The sequence below is a fragment of the Cupressus sempervirens genome, chromosome 6, assembly GCF_028749045.1.
Source record: "Cupressus sempervirens isolate cs-2001-9-10 chromosome 6, ASM2874904v1, whole genome shotgun sequence".
In the NCBI taxonomy this organism is placed as follows: Eukaryota; Viridiplantae; Streptophyta; class Pinopsida; order Cupressales; family Cupressaceae; genus Cupressus; species Cupressus sempervirens.
In genome coordinates, this window is record NC_143123.1 from 245,736,627 (window position 1) to 245,753,734 (window position 17,108).

Sequence of the window (17,108 nt, forward strand, 5' to 3'; positions counted from 1 at the left end):
ACTCCTCCCGTGCTTCTTCCACCAATTCCACCCGCTGCCGAGTCTCCTCCAACAATTCCTCCGCACTTCGGTTTCCGTCGGCAATCCTTTGAAATCTTCGTCGGCGTTCGGCTTGCTGTGCTAGAATTAAATTCTCTTGCGCAATACGGATTCCATCTTTTCCCTTCACCTTATTCCGATCCTTGTTAAGCTGATTTGGCATTAATCTTCATTCCTCCCACCTTCCAGATTCATAAGGCAACGACGCCAAATGTTTACCGTACAGGTAAAGAAGTCAACACATACAGACAATAATAGCAGAATAGCAGAATAATATTCGCAATAGTAGATTCATGATTTACAATGATCCCGGACGGGATATAAATACTACCGCTGAACCTTCCCGAAGGAATCCGTCGGCCACAATTATTTTATCCGCTACAAACTATTTACCGCCGGACCGTCAGCTACAGAAACACCGCCGGACCGTCGGCTATAGAAACATCGCCGGACCATCGGCTACAGAATACAAAATACCGCCAGAACCATCCAGTCGACTAACAAATTTCCCCTTCGAACTAAGTTTCCCTTCGAATCAAGCACCTGAAGCACTGACCGAAGCACTAACTTGAAGCACTAACCCGAAGCATTGGTCACCCGAAGCACTAACCCAAAGCACTAACCGAAGCACTAACCTAAAGCACTGACCCAAAGCACTGACCTAAAGCACTGGCCACCTTAAGCACTAAGGGATACTACTTAGAGCACACAACAAGGCTACCTAAAGCATACTACGAGACTTCATAAGGAAACTCTAGAACGAAACATTACAGTGGTATCAGCGCTAGTGATCTTGCCAGCCTTTTGGGATGATTGAGAGATTTTGGTACTTGCATCACACTATGGCCCCGAACAGTGATGGAGAGTGGTGGTTGAAGGCACTACAAAGGATTGGCAAAGAGCTCAATGAGGGTTTTAGCCTTCCATTAGATATATTGGAAGTTTGTTTGCGTCAAGTGAGCCAATTACCTTGAAGATTTATACAGAGAATCCTCTCGCCGATTAAGGAGGCCTTAAGTCAACCCAAGGTTTTGAGACACCATAACAAGGATAAAAGATTGGCAGTTGCAACATGTCTCAGTGGGGTCTTGAGAATTTTGGCTCCTAAAGCACCGTATGATGATAACACCATGATAGAGATATTACAATTGATAGTTGACAGCTTTCAGAGCCTTAATGACTTCAATAGTGACCCTTTTGGTAGGAGATCTGCAATATAGGAGAATTGTGCAAATGTCAAAGTAACCTTCTCTTAGATCTCAAGTTGGAAAATTTGGTCCATGATATGTTTCATCACTTCTTGGTCACCATCAAGGAAGATCATGATACTAAGATTTCAGTTGCTATGGAGAGTCTTATGATTTCATGCATTGAAGAGATGGATGAAATATCCCAACCCACCACATCTATGTTATGGGTTGTTCATAATCTAGAATGTATTCCCTCTATAGCAGCATATAAATTGGTTAGTAATGTTTTCAAACATTGTGAAGAAAAACTAATATCTCATTTGCACAAGTGGGAGAAAATGATTAACAACGATAAGAGTGAAGATTTACGTGAGGAGAATGAAGGCATGATTACAGGGCAGCTCCAGGAGGATTTGCTAAATCTTTCTTCTCACCAACATGGAGAGAACACCAAAAAAATGAAGAAGTTGCTTGCATGGATCTTGTGAAGACATGGACGGATCAACTTGTGCCCATCATCGAAGTTGTGCCCAAGGCTATATCTGTCACGGAGGTTGTGTTTGTTGTCGAGCCTGTGTCTGTCACCGAAGCAATGTCCATCATCGTGGTCTTTCCCATCGCTGGGGTTGTACATCCATCACTGTCCTTGTGCCTGTACCATCATGACCATCATCGTCATGTCCATCATCGAGTTCATGTCCGTCACCGTTGTGTCTGTCACCGTCGTGTCCATCACCGTCATGTCCATCACCAACACCAAGTTTGTTTCCGTCACTGTCATGTCCGTCATCGATGTCGAGTTCGTGTCCGTCACCGTCGTGTCCATCACTGATGCACAGTCTGTGTGCGTCATTAAGTTCGTTTTCGTCACCGTCGTGTTTGTCACCGTCATGTTCGTTATCGTTGTGTCTATCACCATCGTGTCCATCACCATCATGTCTGTCACTGATGCCGAGCTCGTGTCCGTCACTGACACCGAGCCTGTGTCCGTCATCAAGTTCGTCTCCATCACTATCGTCATGTCTGTCACCGTGTGTTCGTCAGCGAAGCCGAGTTTGTGTTTGTCGTCGCGTTCATGTTCGTCACTTTCATGTCCACCGTCATGTCCATCACCGATGTCGAGTTCATGTCCGTCATCGAGTTCATATCCATTACCGATGCCGAGTCCGTGTCCATTGTTGAGTTTATATCCGTCATCGTCGTGTCCATCACCGACGCCGAGTCTGTGTCCATCACCGTCATGTCCGCTACCAACGCCGAGTCCGTGTCTGTCGAGTTAGTGTCTTTCACCATCATCGTGTCTATTGTTGTCACCTCACCATATCCGTCATCGTCATTGTATCTGTTGTCATCACCGCCGCCTTTTCCATTGCCATGTCTGACATTGCTATTGTCGTCATGTATGTCATCTTCATTTTGTCCATTGTTGTCACCGCAGCCGTGTCTATTGCCAAGTCCATCATCATGTTCGTCACCGTCATTGCGTCTGTCAACAACATCAAGTCTATATCCATCGTCAAGTGTGTATCTATCGCCATAGTTGTGTCCGTCAACGACGTCATGGCTGTCTCCATCATCATGGTGTGTCTATCATTATGGCTGTATGGGTCGCAATAGCTACATTTGTCACAGTTATCGAGGCTCTATCCATCATCAAGGCTTCAACTAGGGTTCTATGTCCCATTGAGATTTTATCTACAACTAAAATTTTATTTGTCACCAAGGTACTCTTTGTTGAGGTTTTTTCTGCCAAGGTTCCCTTTACTGAGGTACTCTTTGCTGAGGCTCCCATCATCACGAACCCTTCATCGAAGCTCCTATCGTTGAGGTACTCACAGTCGAGGCCCCCTTTGTCGACATTCTCACCACCAAAGCTCTCTTTGTCAAGGTTTCCTCCGTGAGAAATATAATAGTGGTTGTTGTGATTGTAGCAGTAGCTAAGTTTGTACTAGCATCAACGTCTGTGTGCATGACTGTACCCAAAGAGATTTTTAAACATAATGACATGAAAGATTTTATCAATTCGTGTCATTGGGATCCTAGTGAAGGCTACGAAAATGTTTCTATCATAGTGGCACAAGGGAGGTTTGATGACCATTCACTACTTTCGCATGCGTGTTTGGTTCGGGTCCCTAGTGACTCAGGATACAACAATATTTATATCAGAGTGGTGTAGTGAAAGTTTGATAGCAATGTGGTGCTGCGGAGGATTGATGTCATTTCACTTGGAGTTGTTGGTGTTTCGTTTGATGATGGATTGCTTGAGGGCAAGCAATTTTGGGAAACAAAGATTCGTCATGTCCCTAAATTTGAATGTAATAAATTAATTTAATTAATTAATTAACTAGTCCCAGAATTTAAATAATATAATAAAAGGACCTTTAATTAGTTACTTTAATTAATTAATAGGGGCCCAAGTTGTTATTTGTATTTGTGGTTCCGATTGATTTAATATATCTCGAACCTAATTTTATTTTAGTTTCCATTGGTAAGTTTTTCCATCAGCGATCTTTGTACACCCTCGGAAAGGTTTTCCCGGACGGGTATTTAAGCACGGCTTGTATGTAGTTGTAGGTATGCATTCTGATTATTTATTTTGTACTACAAATTCCAATTGGGATTCTCTATTGTTTGCCATTTTGGAAGTGAAAGATCTTCCTTACTTGGCTTATTCGGTTTCGGTGGGATTCAACCCTCACCCTATTTCGTTGCATGTAATACTTCGCTCAGATCTGGCAAGTCAGAGCACTATCATATTGGCATATGTTAATTGATGGATTATGTTCGATCTCCATTATTGTTTGGATTTTATCTAATGAATTTATGATTAAAGTTTATGTTTGAAAGACTAAAATCGCCTTCCATCCATACCTCAGTGATATGCAACATTAACCATCTATCAGCTACCAAATCATCTTCTGGTTTCATTCTTCTTACCATACGACCAGCCTCCTTATCTACTGTACGGCCCCTGTAGACATTCCTGTCGCCACCCATTGACATTGCTTTCTTACCGTACAACCTTCCCATTTCCCTCGGCCTATTACCGTAAGGCTAAACCCAATCCACCATACTGTCAGTACTAATTCCCAAGCAATACGATACAGCCCTGTTTGTGTTCCATCGTACGGCTTGCTCCATATCCCTTCGTATGACCATCTTCCCTTTGTAACCGTATGACATTCCTGTTGTTCGTCCTTCCTCAATCAATGTCTGTACATCATCTCCACTTAGCCGTGCTGCCTCCACAGTAGAACCATCAGAGCGACATTTCCAGTATCTAACGGAGAGAGATTGTTTCCAGAGCAGTGGTATCAAAACAATTGTCTTCGGATCAATTTCCCCTTCGGGCTGAGATTCCCTTCAGATCAAGCTCCTAAAGCAATGACCCAAAGCACTGGCCACCTAAAGCACTAGCCACCCAAAGCACTAACCTGAAGCACTGGTCACCCGAAGTACTGACCTAAAGCACTGACCTGAAGCACTAGCCACCCAAAGCACTAACCAAAGCACCGACCCAAAGCACTGAAGGAGAACTACTTGAAGCACTGGCCACCCAAAGCACTGACTTGAAGCACCGACGGAAGCATGCGCTGACCCGAAGCACTAACCTGAAGCACTGGCCACCTGAAGCACTAAGGGATACTACTTGGAGCACACAACTAGAAGCACACGACAAGACTACCTAAAGCATACTACGGGACTTCATAAGGAAACTCTAGAATGGAACATTACATGGCACACCAAAGACCACTTTTATTTAGCATTTTCATACACATGCCATATTGCAAAACTTGATCAGTCTTATTAATCTCAAGCTTAAGCATTTTCAATCTATAATGGCACACCAAAGTCCACTTTCATACACATGCCATATTGCAAAACAATTGAATATATTATGCCTTAAAACATTTATATTTCTCATCTTTGAAAGAAACAAATTTGAAATAAAAGAAAAATTCATTCCAAAAGCATCCACATAACACTACATGAAATGAAGGAAGCAAACACTAATTGAGTTCGACTATCTAAAGGTAAGAAAAAGAGATTACCAAAAGCTTATGGCGCAGGAAATCTGAAATACGACTTTGTCCTGGGTGATTGTGCAGAGTAAGACTTGGAATTGAAAGTGCTGGAATCATTTCATTAATTTTAGTCAACAAGGGCCAATGACTTACAAGATTCACTCCTCCCACTTCACTGTTCTTGGAAGTAAAAGCATGCACCAAAGAGCAAAGAATTTGAATTAAGGAACCTAGAACAAGTTCCTTTTCCACATAATGAAATGCCTGGCTACTTGAAGGAATCAAAGAATGTTCACAGGAATTTTTCACAGGCTTAACAGTTTTGTTGAAGTGAAGATTATTTAAGAGAACCCAAGCAATGTCCACAATGTTTGTCTCTGTAATCTGTAGATAGTTATCTACATGCTTTTCAGTTTTCAAATAGCAAGCCTTCAGAATATTGCGAAGAACCTGCATTAATTGTGAAGTTGCAACAAGAACTTTCTTCAAATAAGTTGAATCACTGGATAAATCTGAATCACGAATTTCCTTTACCAAGTAAGAAATATAATCAGGTTCTTTGATAGCAATAGAACCAAAAGTGAAGGATCCCTGATCCATTGCATATGGACATGATTGACCTGCAGAACTTAATATCGGCTCGATTTTAATCTTAGAACAGATAAGTTTCAGAGAAATCCAGAGATAATGAACAAGCGCTTTCCATTCTGTATCCTGCAATAAAATATGGGAAGTTAACTATTAAATTATGATACTGGTCAGACAGAAATTAAAGAAATATCGTTGTTTAAGGAAATATGATTCTTGACAATAAATATAAACTGTTTTGGTACTACTAACTGTTGCAGAAAGGTCTGAACCATACCGATTCCATGAGATAACATGATAGTACACATAGTGTTTTCCCTGCCAAATGACGAACAAAACTGCTTTCCAATACTAAGAGAAACACCTGTCCATAAAACATGCACAGGAGAAACAATGAAAAGAAAATGTAGTCAACAAGAATAATGATTTATTATCCTCCCATAAGTACATCAGTATATCCTTCCTGGTTTTCTGAATGATTAGAAACACAAAGCAAGGAACAAGCAACAAGTAATCCGGATTATTTCCTGTTCCTGAAAATAAGACATGAACAGAATATACTTTCAGCAAATCTTGTGTGCGCAATTGTCAAAGAACCTCAGATGGTTAGAAGCAGAGGACACGTACATGGACTTAGGCTTTCCTTTCTATTTGCTGTTTTGTTTGATCCTTTTAAGGCCTCAGATGACTGTTACTATGCAGGTTGAGATGGCATTTTCTATTCTTTATTACTTATTATTTTATTTTCAGAGAAATCCTTAAGCAGTGTTTCTCAGCTTCTGTTTAATTTTCTGGACAGAGACCACAGCCTTCTGTTTTGTTAGAAACAGTTCATAAGATGCTATATAAAATACTTCAAGACTCCAGGATCAATTATCCTTAGAATACATTCTTGAGGAGATAAATTGTGTACTAATTATTTTAACCAATCTCTCGCCTGAAACTTCTTTTTTATCATTATGGATGGTGGAAGCTTTGAAGTCTTCAAAGAAATACTTTCCTAGCCACAAAAGTAAGTCCACTACCCATATCCAGGAAAAAATAGGATTTCAGAAATACTGCTCAGAACTAACTCTAAAAATCAAAGTTTTGTATGCAATAGTTATCCTGAAACTCTTTTATAATATATTACTTTGAAACAGAAATCCAAAGTCAGTATCCAGGAAACCAAATAGGATCTGAATCTGAAAATTGAACTTCTGTATCCAATATCTCTCCAAAAATCTACTTTACAAATTGTTTGCTTATTAAAAAAAATGAATCTATATCCAACCCGGAGATTCTTTTCAATTTTTCCCTAGTTAAATTTTCAGAATCATAAATCAGAATTTCATGCAATAACAACCAGCAAATAACCAGCAACATTAACCAATTAATAACCAGAAAATACTCCAGAAATTGTTATTATATTATAAACCAACAATACAATAAATATCTTGTTGGGTGGATATTTTGCAACCGACAGTTTTGGGTAAAAATCCAGTCGCAAAATAGGATCAGCCACAGCATGTAAGACAAAGTCTCTCCTACCTTAAAGAGAAGGCTCCCCCTTCTCACCGTTCCTTGGATCAACTCAAGGTAAGTAAGAAGTCGAGAGATTTTATAAAAAAGGCGTTACCAATATCCTTTCTTCTTAACTTTCAAGAAAGAATCCACTTACTTGTGAAGCGAGTAATGGGTGGAGTGAATCTCTAATTACACTTCTATCAAGAGCTGGAAACGGTGATACCGAAAAACCTTCACTAACTCAAAGGCCAGCTGAAAATTTATTAGTTTGGCTCTAAGTTCAGTCGTACTTCTATATGAAAAAGCTTTACAATTAGGGCACAGAGACTCATAAAAGTAAAAATAACTTGACTATTTTGTGAATTAAGAATGAAAATATAAGCTACAGACAAAGCTTCTAGCTATATATTCCCACAATTGCTCCTGGTCAAAGCTCTGACTCCAATTGCTTCTTAACTCTTTTCTATCCAATTCACAAGATACAATTACCAAGAACACAAGATAACATGAATCAAAGATAACTTGGATGAATTATAGACAAAGCTTACAACTTACACAAATAACAATCACTTAATCAAAGTTAAGTCTCAAATGCTCCTTTGTATTCACCTTCTCTTAAAATAGTGCTTACACAAACGAAGTTTTGCTGGCACAATTTCTCTAGAGCTCTCTTGCATAAAGATAATGATGATTTTACAATGAAGGTGCACTCCTTTATACAGGAGTTGAGAAAAAGGTAGAGGAAAAAGTGGGAGCAACTCAACAAACTTTGACCTAGTCTAACTACAAGAGAAAATATAGGGTTACATGTAACTCGCATTACATCTTTTACATACATGTAACTCGCATTACATGTAATTACACTTTTTCATGTAATGCATCATTTACAACTACTAACATAAAATAAAAACAAACCAACAATCTTAAAGATTGTTTCTCACTACCTTGAATTTGACAATGATGTCATGCACTGTGGGAAGATCAACAATTTCCATAGTCTTCAATATGACTTCTACTCTCATTGCATTTTCATATGCTGATTGCACGACTTTGGAATTTGCTATTGTAATAGTTAACAAGTGTTTTGTCAAGGATTTATATAAGACAAACTTGTTCATCATGTGCGAACCAAAATCTTCAGAATCTACATCAGCATTGATCCTGATTGTATATTCTGAATTTACTCTCTCTACTGCAATACGATTACCAAATTCATGAGTAACATGGCATCCCATTTGTTCAAAATCATAAGTAACACTTGTTTCAACTGCTTGACAATCTCCAAAGGCCACCTGCAACTTCGTGATTAGCTTTCCTCAATGTTTCCTCTTTGTAACCAATGAGTCCTTAAAATCTAAAGAACATTTCACATGATGGAAGAATGTCACATGAGACCATAGCATCTAGATCAAATTTTATCATTTCATCCCAATTATCAAGGATTTCCTTGAAGTTATCCACTTCTTGAGTCAACGAAGAAATTAAATTTTGTTCCATTTCATTCATCTCTTTGACACGCCTAAGAACTACAAATATCTTTGTAATAACTCGAAATCCTTCAAAAATGATTTCTTGTATCCAAAACTTAGCGACTTCAATCAGCATTCTCTCCTTAGATGTTTGAGACATAATAACAACACTCTGAGAAGATTGTTTCTGGATGACCTCATTCAAACAAGAGACCTCCTGTTTTAGTTGATTTTTCTTTTCCCAAAGCTCATGATTGCTCTTCGATACATTAGCCAATGCATCTTGAGCATCTTGCAAACAACTCAAACATGATTGCTTTCCCATTTCAACCTTCGTAAACTTGTAATCATAACGAGTAAGTTCCTCAACAAGTTTATCCACTAAGGGCTCAACAACCTTAACAAATTTGGTTTTATCAAAATCAACCAAAAATCTAGAAACAATCTTGTCTTTGAAAAATTTGGATTTGGTCTTCTTAACAAGAAGAATGTCTGAAGGAACAACCACTTTCCTTCTCTTCATAGTTATTTTGCTCAACCATGCAAGTAGGCTGAAATTTTCATCCACAGAAACAAGTACAGTGGAAAACATTGGCATTGATCCTGATTATATTTGCATTGTAATAGAGCAAGATTCAATTTGTACAGTTGAAGGCATAGGGACATGTTGAGAAGACTCCATCATGAAAAGCTCAAATCCTATCAAGGATGTATCAAGTTGAGAAACTTGACCACTAGTAAGAGTTGAAAATCTTCAAACACATTTGCTAAATGATCGTATTGTTCATGCGCAGGGATGCGAGGAGCAGCAGAGGAAATAGAAGAGCCATGGTATTAACCTTCGAAATTGGAATGGATGGAGTGAAAACAGTGGAGAATGAATCCACATCATCATCAACCTCATGCAGAAAAGGCTCTTCATGTATAGAAAACGTACAGGCTTGTCTAGGCTTTGGAGGAGATATGATCATGATTTCCCCTTCTTCATCTGAAACTCCTTTATCAGATTTTGTTTCCAATTCCTCTTATGATTCTTCCACTGATTCTTGAATTGGTTCAGGAACTTGAGGTCTAGTAGCTCATTTTTCGCCCTTCAATTTGAATTTGAGAGAAACCTTAGCATCAAAGGATGAGGCACCATCTTTCCCTGTGATTTCCAATTGTGACTTCCTGCCAGGAGGAGAAAAAATTCCACAATCCAAGTCCATCGTAAGATTTACTCTTTTAAGGCTTTTACTTTTCAACTATTTGTTGGTGTTTACCAAGATGGATTAAAATCTATCCATGATAGACGTACCTTCCTTTTGTTGCCAATGAATAAGAAAAAGGTACTTCCTATCAAAGCTGGCTTGGTGAAACTCCAGATCAAGGATGTTGCCATCATCTTCAACTTGGAAATTTGAAGGGATTTCCAACATGTTGAAATCAATTATCTGTTGTAGGGTTAATCTGCAGTAGTCCATCTTCATGATGTCAAATTTTGTCCTCATATCTATCCAGACATCTTTGATGCGATGAAAATGAGTGTAGGCTCTTTTCATCTGAGAATTCATCTCTCGGTAATCAAAATTGAATCTGGCCTTGAACTTCTTCAAGGTGATCAACTGCAACTCTGCTTCCATTTCTTTGCCTTACACACAAAAATGATTGAATAATTGTCAATGGCCAAAGGCTGAGCTGATGTAATCCAAAACTAGACCTATGCAAGGCATGCTAATTGCTCTACATGTCCATGAGCTGTCTAGCTAGCTCCATCAGAATAATTCGATCTGTAGCATACCTAGGTAAAGTATACGGCTCACCTTTGAAATATCCAACTCTCAAATATGTGAAAGTGGGAAACTGAATAAAAATACAACCGTATTGGTTCACCTTCTCCCATGCTGCATCAGAGACTCTTTTGATAAATAATTGTTCATTGAACAAGAACCGGAAACACCCAAAGAAGGCATCTTGGACTCTTCTGTAATGAAATTTACTATTTGCCAAAATGATCTAGTCATAGTAATCCCAAATAGGAACTTGAAGATGATCTCCCTTGGTAGAGAGACCAAAGAAAGATCCCATGGCAGCAACAATGTAAACAACATAAGAATTCATGTAGAAGGGCACTGATGTTCCCACATTGCATATCTATTGGCAGAGTGCAATATTGATGAGTTCTTCCCAAAAGATGTGTTCTTTATTCTCCATAATTTGAAACGTGAACTTATACACCCATGGCTCAAAATCAGCAGAATATTTAAGGCCACAAATCCTGTGGAGAAGGATGATAAGATCCTTATATTCTTGTTTGAAATTAGACTGATGAACGGTCTTTGGCCATCTGGAGAAATTGTTTCTCTTATTGTCTAACCAGTAAAGGTTGACATACTTCTAATAATTGCCCTTTTTCCCATTCCAACATGCCAATGATGATTCTTTAGTCAAATCAACACATTCTTCTTTATGTGGAACCTTGAAAATTTGCTCAATAACCTCAAGATCAAGGCTAATGATAACCTTGTCGTTGACATCTTTGATAGTCTTCGTCTTGGGAGTAAACTGTTGTGCACATCCAAGAATGAAATCAGGCTTTATAGCTGCCATGGGAAATGTAGACACTAGGTGAATGTTAATTCTCTTAATACGCTTCATTTCATGACTAGTTGGAGCTTCCACTCTCTATAGAAAATCGACCACATCCACATTACCAATCTTTGTGTCCATCACGTTATCCAGAATAGATAGGACCGACGAAGGAGCTGCATGAGTCAATTCTTTATCATATTGATATTTCATTTTGCCTTTGGATTTTGATGGCGAGGACATGTCTTGTGCTTGCACTACAACACAAAAATCTCAAAACACAAATACATCATCACAATGAATCTCCATACAAGTGAATTCTGGATCAGCAATGAAGATTTGCAAATCGATTGGAGACTTTGCAAATCCGACAAAGTAACCTTAAAGAGAAAGCATATGCATATGCAACAGAGCATGGAATGAAATAAACGGAATGCGGAATAAAATGGTATGAAAGTGAGAATATGGAAGATGGAGTTAAATGAAATGAAATGAAAAAGTATGAAGGTGGAACGCATGGGAATGCGTGCAAATGAAAATTGTTGATTTCAAAAGTGTCTTAGTATTTTCAAGACATTATTGCATGAAAAATGATTACATGTAAGTGCAAGATGTAACGAGAGATGAAAGGTGAGATGAGATGCGAATGCAAGTAGAGGATACACTTCACATGTAAGTGCGAATGAAAGATGAGATGAAAAGCATGGACAGATGTGGAAACATGTATTTGCTCATGGAGGAGCAAATGCATACAGAGGGATGAAAATGGAAAATGGAAGTGAGATAATGAGTTTTATAGTCACTTTTGGTGAAAAGAGGAAGTCAAAGTACATGGAAGGTAAAAATGACATCTTTTTGAATTTTCAAAATATGACTTTTAATCAAAAATTGACCTTTTTGGGTCAATTACACGTAAGGTATTTCGTGCAATCGTGTCATGCAATTGAATGCAAAAAGTGAAATGAGTGAAAATGGAAGTGAAAAATGAGATTACATGCATGTGCGGATGGCGAATGAGATGGAAAACATGTAATCGCATTTTGTTGAGTGAAAGATGAGGTGGTGTGACATGGAAATGGAATGTGGAATGTGACAATGTTTTCACATGTAATGAAGCAAAACAAGTTCTTAGGAAAGAACTTGTAATTTCCCCAAGTGGAGAAAACCGGCAAACAAGCACAAAGCACAAAACACAAAAGAAACAACGTACCTTTGGAAAGTGACTCAAACATACTAAGATGCAATGCACTTCAATACTCAAATTCGAAATTGGGACTTGGAAAAGAACCAAGAACATGAAAATGAACAAAAATTTCATTTTTAAAGGAAAAATGCACTTTCCATGGCAAAGATTTTAACAAATGGCAACCATCAAGTAATTACATGCATAAAATCAGCAAGATAAGCATGAATTTTAAGCAAGAAAGGAAGAGTCCACTTACATGTGCCAAAAATGAAGGGAAAGATGCTCCAATGTTTGAAAAATTCTTCAAAAACGTAGACTTTTTCCAACCTAACCAATTCAAATGGGAGAGAGCAGCAAACAAGGGACTCTTGTTAAAAGATGCCAAAACGTGCCCTATTCATGCTCCACAACCCAACATTTTTGGATGCTCATGCTTGTGGGATGTTTTTGGTAAAAACATTTTTCTCCATGATGCAAGATCAAAACGTTTTGATCATTAAAGGTTAGAAAATGCATCAATATGCAATGCAATCTCCAAAATATGCCAAATCGATTTGCTTGGGAGCTAAAACATGCATTAAAAATAGATTTATTTGCTGATTTCTCCAAAAACGTGCCCTAGAATGAACCTTTCAAAAACGTTTTTGAGCTTAATAAATCCATTTTAAAAGCAAGAAAAATCATTGCCAACCAAAAACGCCTCCGAAGAAGAAATCTCATGCAAATCAATTGAGAAAATCTCAAGTTGTGATCAAAATCGGGTTCTCGAAAGGCAAAAACATGTTCTTCAAAAATGGACTTTTTGGATGTCATGGCATATATTAAAACATGTCTTTTGATCAAAACCGGACCTTTTTGAGTCACTTAAATATTTTAAAATGTGCGTCTCTTCAAAATCACACTTTTTGGGTGCTCTTATATGTTTTAAAATATGTTAATAGGCAAAATCGAACCTTTTGGGAGAGGAAGCATGTTTTAAAATGCAACTCACCTTTTAGATGTTAAAGCATGAAAACTTCACTTTTGATGCAATAGCATCAAAAAGGTCCACTTATGATAGACTTTTGATGTAATGGCATCAAAAAGGTCCACCAAAGTAAACTTTATATGCAGTGACATGTAAAATGTCCACTTTTGATGGATTTTACATGTTACTGCAAATAAAATGTCCACTTATGAAGACTTTAAGTCATTTAATTCACTTAAAATTATAAAAATATTACAAAATGGGCCATAAACAATATTTATTTATCATATTTAGAAATATAACATATAAACATTTTTAAATAAACATTTGATTTTTAAAACCAAAAATTAAACTAAAACTATATAGTTATATAGTTATTTTAAGTGAAAAATTAAAAAGTAACTCAACTTAAAATTATAACATAAAGTGCACTATAGTTACTTTCACTTAAAAATTTGAAGTTAAAGTAACTTAAAAACATAACAAAAAGTGAATATAAGTTATATGTTTATTAAAAAGTGAAAGTCAAATTGAAAACATAACATCATATTTTTAATTCGTGTTGTTGCACCAAAAAGGTCCACTTTTGAGGCACTAAAGTAGGCATATCTCTTGACTGACAACTCCAATTGACCTCTAAGTTAGACCGAATTGAAGGGAAAAGTGAAAGGCATGACATGAGCAAAACCGAAGGACTAAAAACAAACAAATGCAAACTCAAAAGAAAAGAAAGGATGATGAAGGCTTCAAAAATCAAGAAAAGGCTCAACAGAAAGCAAAACGAAAAAGATTTGACAAAGGCCTTCAGTAAAACAATTTGATATATGAATTAAAATTGATCAATCGATCAACATTAAGCAATTGAATATCAAATTCAAGCTTAGAGAAATGCAAAACCAACTTGAAAAAGTTTCATGTTGTTACCAACATTTTGTGGTGACAAAATGTAGGACAACATATCCAATCGTAAAAATAGAGGTAATAGTTAGATTGGATAACCAGAAGAACTTGAAAAGAAATTGTGAACTCTGTCGCAAATTCACAATAGATGAATCAGAGCTATGTCCAATCCAACACAAAAGAACCTGAGGGTTTTGCATCCTCGGATTCCTAAAAGAACCTAAAGCTTCCTAATTTCTCCAAGAGAAATATCAAACCAAATCAATATCCAAGCATGTCCAAATGAATGAAGCCTTCCTTCTCTTATTGCCCAAAGTTGTGACCCTTGAACTCCCTTCTCCTATCTTTCCATCTTATTCCTCCTTTGTCAATTTTATTTTCCCACTTTATAATATTAAATTGACCCCTTCTATAAATTTGTATTATGCTCCCATAAGTCAAATTTATTATTAAATGGATATGTTCTTAACTTCCAAATGTCCCCAAAAAGGGACATTACAAGTCCTCTCTCCTCAAGATTGCTTATTCTCAAGCAATCGGTACCAAGACCCCATATAAACCTACAAGAAGCTCTGTAGCTCATCCTGGCATCAATGAGATAACATCCTCTCATAGTGTGAAGCAAGAGGTATAAGTGCAACTCCTCTATCCATAGGATACATGGATCCCACATCACCCTGAAAATCACTACTACACCCATATGCTGTGCTACTCTGATTAAAACTACTCCAAGCCCAAAACTATGTAGCCACTCATCAATACGTTGCTGAAGTAAACATCAGTCACACCAGTACCAAGATCCCACACTGTTATACCATCATGATCAGTGGATATGAGAAGATACAAATTTCTAGAGGAGCTATTAATATTGGACAACTCTCCAACTATGAGTGATCCCACATGGAAATACATACTAATCCCTATCATAACCATCCATCCTAAAATACTGATGGATTCAAACTGCTCAATAGCTAAAATCAACACCAAAGGTGCAGAGAGGCCATACTTTCCATCATCAATTTGAAACACACCTGGGTATGATGATGTCATAAGTAAAGAAAGGACTAAGAATCCATCCACTATGATCAAATTATAACTCCCATCAATCCTCAACCAAGATCTATTGAACTCGTGTAGCAAGGAGTCTATCCAACTCATGTGTAAGTCATAAACTAAAACCATGAGTAAGATGATCAAAGAACGAGAAACATTGCTAAATCTGAAAATCAGGTCACCACACCAATCTTGTGAACCAAACTCACCACTACGAGTTGCAACTGGGACCCACATTCTCTAGTCAAGATCATCCTCATCATGTGAGTCTGAAAGATCTTCTATACTTAGCTCAAAAAGTGGATAATCTGTAATGTCCCCATTTTCGCCAGCATTAGAGTTTTAGGGATTAGCCTATTATTGTGATCCTTGTAGGCTAATTATTGTGGATAGAGGGTCTTTTGAAGCAATGGCTTAGCTTGAGAGGGTCTTGTGCTCACCAAAATTGAGTAAGCTATAGGTTAGTCTTCGTTTGGCTCAAACTGGACTTCATTTAGGCTTAGTTTTGTGTACTTACTATTTGTGACAAGTGGGGTATTGATTGAGATAGACCCTTTCTATTTTTGGAAAGTGCATTTGGTCACCTAAAGAAATTATAGACATGACTCCTATTTCAAACAGCATATTTCAATAATGAGTATTATGAGAATTATTATATTTTCAATGGCCAAATTATTATTAAATTATTAAATGGTTTATTATTATGTTATAATTTCACTTATGTTGAGGGTTGAATTATCATTGGAAAGAGCCATTTATTAATTAGTTAAGCCATGTGAAGTGAAAGAATCTAATGAAAGCTTCTAATTATGTTGTGTGGTGAAGCTTCTTGAGTGAAGTTACATTTTGGCAACAAAAAGGGCATCCTGAGGTTACAAATACAAGCTCATTTGTTGAGAAAAGCATGCTTGGATATTTTATTCGCTTTTGATGCCTTTGTGGCTTTTTCTGAGTTCTGATTTTTGTGCCCCGGCTGAAGTATAAGGGTCCGAATTCTGAGTTGTCCCATTGGATCTACAATTGAAGTATTGTAAATTTGGATCTAAGATTTTAGTCAAGGTTTGCTTTGCAAATAGTTGTTGTGGTAAAACTATTTGCTAATTCTCCTACTGTTTAATCTATGTCTAAGGAGATTGTTTGCTGGAGGTATCCTATGGCTCTATGGAAGAGGTATTTTTGTGAACTGCTATAGAAATTGATAGAGTTCAAAATTAGATCTGTGAGATTGGCGTTGGAATTATTGTTGCAAGTTGACTATAGCTGAGAATTTCAGGTTTCATATTACTTGTTAAGACTCTTGTGTAAGGTTTTTAAAATCATATGAATAAGATTGCATTTGAATTTCATTTTAGAATTGGCTACTATTTCTCTGCGGAAAACTATCATAATGTAGTTTGCGAAAATTGATGATCATTTATGAATATTGAGCACATTAGATATGATTGTTAACATATTTTCAGCACTGTCATTTCTTTCTTATATTTATGTATGCAAAAATCCAAAGTATTAACACAAGCAAAAAAGATGTATGAAATTTGAAATCTATCAGCATATCTAGTGGTAATAAGTTTGCTTGCCAAGTGTTTGACATAATGTCAAATGACTAAATAGTGAAGA

At 37.3% G+C, this 17,108-nt stretch overlaps 1 protein-coding gene across 2 annotated transcripts in view; it reads right to left on the bottom strand.

Annotated features, from left to right (window-relative positions):
- Nucleotides 1-17,108, bottom strand: part of LOC149552165 (golgin) — a 268,394-nt gene that overhangs the window by 218,636 nt on the left and 32,650 nt on the right. For both annotated transcript variants that reach the window (XR_016352869.1, XM_089787651.1), the window contains exons 5-6: nt 6,120-6,206; nt 5,282-5,968 (exon numbers count right to left, since the gene is read on the bottom strand). Coding sequence is in view for 1 of the 2 variants with exons in the window: in XM_089787651.1 (XP_089643777.1) it covers nt 5,282-5,968; nt 6,120-6,206 (774 nt within the window). In the remaining variant the exon portion in view is untranslated. The remainder of the gene's footprint in view (nt 1-5,281; nt 5,969-6,119; nt 6,207-17,108) is intronic.